The sequence below is a fragment of the Bison bison genome, unplaced genomic scaffold, assembly GCF_000754665.1.
Source record: "Bison bison bison isolate TAMUID 2011002044 unplaced genomic scaffold, Bison_UMD1.0 scf7180017864215, whole genome shotgun sequence".
Lineage (NCBI taxonomy): Eukaryota > Metazoa > Chordata > Mammalia > Artiodactyla > Bovidae > Bison > Bison bison.
Window position 1 is genome coordinate 2,446,242 of NW_011494787.1, and position 5,526 is coordinate 2,451,767.

General features: G+C 46.8%; 1 protein-coding gene across 1 annotated transcript in view; it reads right to left on the bottom strand.

Moving 5' to 3' along the window:
* Positions 1 to 5,526, bottom strand: part of ANTXR1 (anthrax toxin receptor 1) — a 257,202-nt gene continuing 251,676 nt past the window's right edge. Inside the window, 2 exon segments of the mRNA XM_010845314.1 lie at positions 1 to 1,407; positions 1,410 to 1,560. Of these exon segments, the coding sequence (XP_010843616.1) occupies positions 1,301 to 1,407; positions 1,410 to 1,560 (258 nt within the window). The 3' untranslated portion in view covers positions 1 to 1,300.

Consider the following 5,526-nt stretch of genomic DNA (forward strand, 5'->3'; position numbering starts at 1 on the left):
GGTGCAGCAGGCCCTGAACAATGGCTTCTGTTTTCATCTTTGGGTGATGAAGTCTAATGTTTAGAAAGTGATTATATAGCTTCCTGGTGACAACAGATTTAGAAAGACTTGGAGGAGTGGAGTGGTTCCCAGGCATGGTGGGAATTTCAGGCAGCTGATAGTATTTGTCAGTGTGCTGAAAAGCCAAGGAGAAATATATTTGCACCAGCTTTTTTGGGGGGATATATTCCTTAGTATGTTGGGACTATTGTCTCTCAGCTCTACCTAGAAGTCTCTGGTGCACAACTTAATGAAGAAAGAAAAACAAAATTAGTGAAATTGTGTGGTAGGTGCTAGTGATGCCATTTTGGGAAGGTCAACTCATATTTGTCTCTGGAAAATAGTATCAGTCACTTCTTCATATCTCAAGTGATCTACATTGAAGCCAAATCTTGATTTTTCTTTTAACATAAATCATGAATAAGTTGCTCTTCGACAGTGCTATTGTCTGTTGATTTAGGGGCCATGTTGGGCCAAAGCCAGCCACCTCTAGCTGCTGATGGCCTGTTAGCTTTAGAAACTGTCCGATGCTCCCACCAGTACTCGCCTGTCGATGCACACACCTGATTTCACTTACACAGCAACATGGCAACATACCTTTTCCATCTGTGAACAACCACCCTCTTCCTCACTTGGAAACTGGGAGAATCTGGAAGGTTTTATTCCTCTGCAAGTCCCAGAACATGCTTTTGGATACCTATCTGATGTTGAGTTTCTTGTCACAATGGGGACCCTAATCTTTCCCCAAAGTTGTAGGTGAAGGGTTTTGACCTTCTTGGCTGGCATGGAGAGGATTCCTTGATTCGTAGGTCTAGGGTCAAGAGATGGAGGTGGTGTGGAAGAGGGAAGGCAGCACTTAGCAACCCAGCAATATGACTTCTTATCTGACGCTGCATTTCACCCTCAGAGAAATGATTTTCATATTGGTCTCCAGGAGACCCAATCCCACTTAGAGCATCTCAGCAGTTTCACTGTCTCTGGAACCTTCTAGAGATGATGGCTGGCTGGTGGCTATGATTGTGACTGTAGTTGCCTCATCACTGGTTTTCAGGCAATTCAAAATTTCAATTTCTTTCCGCTGATCACAATTATTGGTGTACTGGTGTTACAAACAAATTTTTATAGTGTGAATGTCAGTGGGCGTTATCACCACTCTTTTCCAAAGTGGAAGCCCCCTCTAACTGAAAAGACTTGTTCTAACACCACAGAGGAGCCTCCTCCCCAAAGTTTCTGAGAGAACCCAGAGCATGAACTGTGGGTTCTAGACAGAAGGTCTAGGAGGAGGTCGGGAGGGGGGTGGCGCCCTGTTGGGAGGGGGAGCCTGCGGAGGAGGGGGGAGAATGGAAGGTGGGGATGGAATTGGAGGGTGGGGGCACTGGGAGGTGGGGGAGGGCAATGGGGAGCAGAGGGTGGTGGGGTGTAGATGGGGGCAGGAGGCGGCGAGGTGGTGTGGTAGGCGTTGTTGAGGGGGTACTTGGCAGGCGGATTGTTCTTGACTCTGGTGAAGTTGATACAGCGTCCCTGAAAGAGAATCAGAGAAAAAGAAACATGAGCTGGTGCTTGCTGGGGTTTTACAACAGGGCGGGTGGGAAGTGCAGGGAGCGGGCAGAAAGAAACCTGCAGAAAGCAGATGCTTTTTGTGAGAGTTTATGTCAGTGCTCTCAGCAGAGCACTGAAATAGAACCTGATAACAAATAAGCTCCCCATTTCCTTCTTCTGGGCTTACTATAGACAGAGTTAATTCTTAGGTACATTGATAAAGAGTCCAGGGCCCTCAAGGAGGAGAAAGGGGTCCGGGGCTCTCAAGGAGGTGAAAAGGAAAACTTTTTTTTCTACACTGCTTTGTCTTAGTCACATAAGATGTTATTTTCTTTAAGCCAAGAGCTAACAGTTACACAAAACTCATCTTGCTCAAGGGTATGTTTTTCCTTAAGCCTTGTACTAAGGAGGAGAAGGGGACGACAGAGGATGAGATGGCTGGATGGCATCACCGACTCGATGGACATGAGTTTGAGTGAACTCTGGGAGTTGGTGATGGACAGGCAGGCCTGGCGTGCTGCAATTCATGGGGTCGCAAAGAGTTGGACGGCGACTGAGCGACTGAACTGACTGAACTGAAGGATTATGTAACAACAATGTATCTTGCTGAAAGACATGCTTCTCCTTTTTAACAAGAACCTTCTGATTAATCTTGTTATCTTAAGATGTATGTTATGGGAGTGGGTCTGGTAAAGTATTTAAGGCCTTGATAAGACTAGCCAGTGGGGCACTCTCTGTCCCTCTTCTGATGTCTATGTCAGAAGCTTTCTCTGTTCTTTGTCACTGTAATAAAACTTCTGCCACAAAAAAGCTCTGAATATTCCAGCCTGGTCCCTGGTCCTGAAGCTAAATCTTCTTTGGAGATCATGAATCTGACATTGTTCACCATAAGCTATCATATTGGGGGCTTTTAAGAGAACTAAGTTGCCAAGGGAAAGGGGCAGAGTTCTCATTCCATAACTTCTTCGAGTTGGTAAAGGACACAGACCCTAAATTGTTGAGGCCAACACTATGTTGCAAAATTATTTGTTCCACTTCATTTTTGCCCCAGATTCTATCAAGGGTGCGGAAGAGAAGGGGACTGGATGCACAGGGTCAGGGCAAGAACAGAAGTCATTGAATTTAATCTCCTCAACAGCCTTGCCAGGCAGGTATTACTATCAATTGTTCTGTTGCACAGATGAGGGAACTGAGGCTCTGAAAGGTTAAACCACAACTAGGAAGAGGTGGGTTTGTTGTTCCCAGGACATGCCGCCGCCTGCTCCAGGCCCCTGCCTCCCTAGCGCAATGACATAGACAGTTTATCCTGCTTTTGCTTTGGCTGGGGAAGCCTTCTTCCAGGGTGCTGTGGCACCTGCGTGGGTGCCCTTAGATTCTTAAGAAATACAACCTGGGGACCTCTTATTGCAACACAGGCATCTTGAATTCTGTCTTTTCTCCACCCTTCCCAGGGACCCAGCTGGATAACATGGAGTAGACACCTGGAACACTTCCAACTGCCTCCTCAGAGTAGCCCTCTCCCCCCTGGGGCACTTCCTCTCTGCTCTGTGGAAGCACACACCCACTAACTCTATTCCTTTAAAAAAAAATTTTTTTTAATTGGAGGATAATTACAATATTGTGATGGTTTTCACCATATATCAACATGAATCAGCCATATGTACACATGTGTCCCCCCATCCTGAACCCCTTCCCACCTCCCTCCCCACCCCATCCCTCTGGGTTGTTCCAGAGCACTGACTTTCGGTGCCCTGCTTCATGCATCGAACTTGCACTGCTCATCTGTTTAACATATGGTAATTATGCATGTTTCAATGCTATTCTCTCGTATCATCCCACCCTCTCCTTCTCACACAGAATCCTAAAGTCTGCTCTTTACATCTGTGTCTCTCTTACTGGCTTCCATATAGGATTGTCGTGGTCCCGTCTTTTTAAATTCCATATAAATGTGTTTATACAATATTTGTATTTCCCTTTCTGACTCACTTCACTCGTATAATAGGCTCCATTTTCATCCACCTCATTAGACCTGACTCAAATGTGTTCCTTTTTATAGCTGAGTAATATTTCATTGTGTATATGTACCACAACTTCCTTATCCAAAGGACCAGTTAGACCTAATTGATATCTACAGGGCATTTCACCTAAAAACAATGGATTTCAGTTCTATTCTTAATCGGTGCTTGGGAGCCTTCCACTCAACACTGGGCTCTGCAAGGGATGGGAGCACAGGGCCTCTCCCCCTCATGAAGTTCTCCTTCTGGTATGTGGACCATCGCTCCCCCCTCATCACCTTTCCCATTCGACCCTCCCCCTCCTGTCTAGGCGGCGTGCTGGCCACCCCCGTGGGCCCTGGCCTTTTCCCAAACTCCCCACGCCCATGGGGGCATCTTCTCTCCCCACTGTGTGTCCTGGATGCTGACAGAACCCTTCCCCAGGAGGCTGAGGTGGGGTACCCGCTCTGAGGCTGTCCTTTTCTCCTCGTCCTGCTCATTTTAACCTGATTATAACCCATGACAGGGATGACGGGGATTACTCTGGGGCTTCCTCTGAGGAGGAAGTGTGGATTTTTCCTGGCTTCCTTCTTTAGGATGGACACCATCCTGTGCTGTCCAGCCTGGATGTGATGTGTCCTGACAGGCCAGGGTTTCCTTTTCCAGGCCTTTCGAGGAAGAGCCTGGGGGAGTAGGGAATGAAGAGGGTGTGACTGTTGACCTTAAGGACCAATTACCCAAAGGACAAGAGGGAAATACAAATGTGTGATCTGAGACTCGGCTCGGGGCGAGTCATGGCAGGGGCACAATGCAGGTTTGTGGGAGCTGATGGGGGCAGGGCCAGAGCACAGCTTTCCGCACACATGCGCCCCTCCCTGCGTCTTTCAGTCAGGAGTCAGGTTCTTTGTCCCCCACGTATCTTTCCCTGAAAAGTCCGGCTTCTACTCATTCCTTGCTTTCCTCCCTGAATTCTCTAGTTACCATCTACACATACTCCAAAGCCTGCATCCTATAATTGCTTTATTTGTAAATGCATTGGCTTCCTGACTAGATGAGAAACTTCTGGAAGGCACTGGCCTTGTTTTGTCATCTGCTGCTCCACTGCTGGTTTAGGAATTATAAGGCCATATTTAGGTGCCAGCACCCCAATTCCTATGAGCTTGCATTTTATGAAATTAAACCAGGGCCTGACCTCATTAGGTTCTGATTGGGGTCCACTAACTGCAGAAATCAGCTACCATTGCATTGCTGGCAACTCCAAGATCGTGGTCGGACTTTCTTGAGTTAATTTTGTGACCCAGTACTGTGAATTCCTATTTGCTCAAGCAGCCCTCTTTTACAGCTTTATAAACCTAAGCCTCAGTTATAGTTTATTTATGATCCTGGATAGAGCGCTTTCTTTCAAGATGTGAAAGTCCTAATTTTATGACCGTCTGTGATAAGTTCCTTTAATGGGTAAGTCAGCGTTGGGATTTACTGTACTACATGTTCTGTCCTATGTTCCCAGATGTGCCCGACCAGACCAGGAGACTAGAGAAACCCATTTGCTTTAAAGCTGAAGGAAAGTTCCCTTCCTGGGGAAGGAGATGCTGATGCCTGTGGTCGAGTCCCCACGTACCTTTAGATCTCCTTTAGGGTTGGCTGTCCCACTATTCTCTCCCTCCCTCCAAGGATCAGTTGATGGTCAGGGTGGGCAAGAGATGAGGTGAATGAACCCAGAGATCCGTTTAATTATTTCATGCAATTGTAGCTAGTACTTTTACCAGAGACAAAATTAGGAGCTCCCAGGCTTCTTCTATCAATATTTTCATTCATAACCCAGATTTGGATTCCTCAGTGTCTTCAAAGGATTTGAAAGGATCCACTGAGCAAAATTCTCTCACATCTGTCAGCTAAAGATGGAGTAAAAGTAGGTAGGGGTTGAGGGGGGTGGCGATGAGAGTGGGGAGAAGAG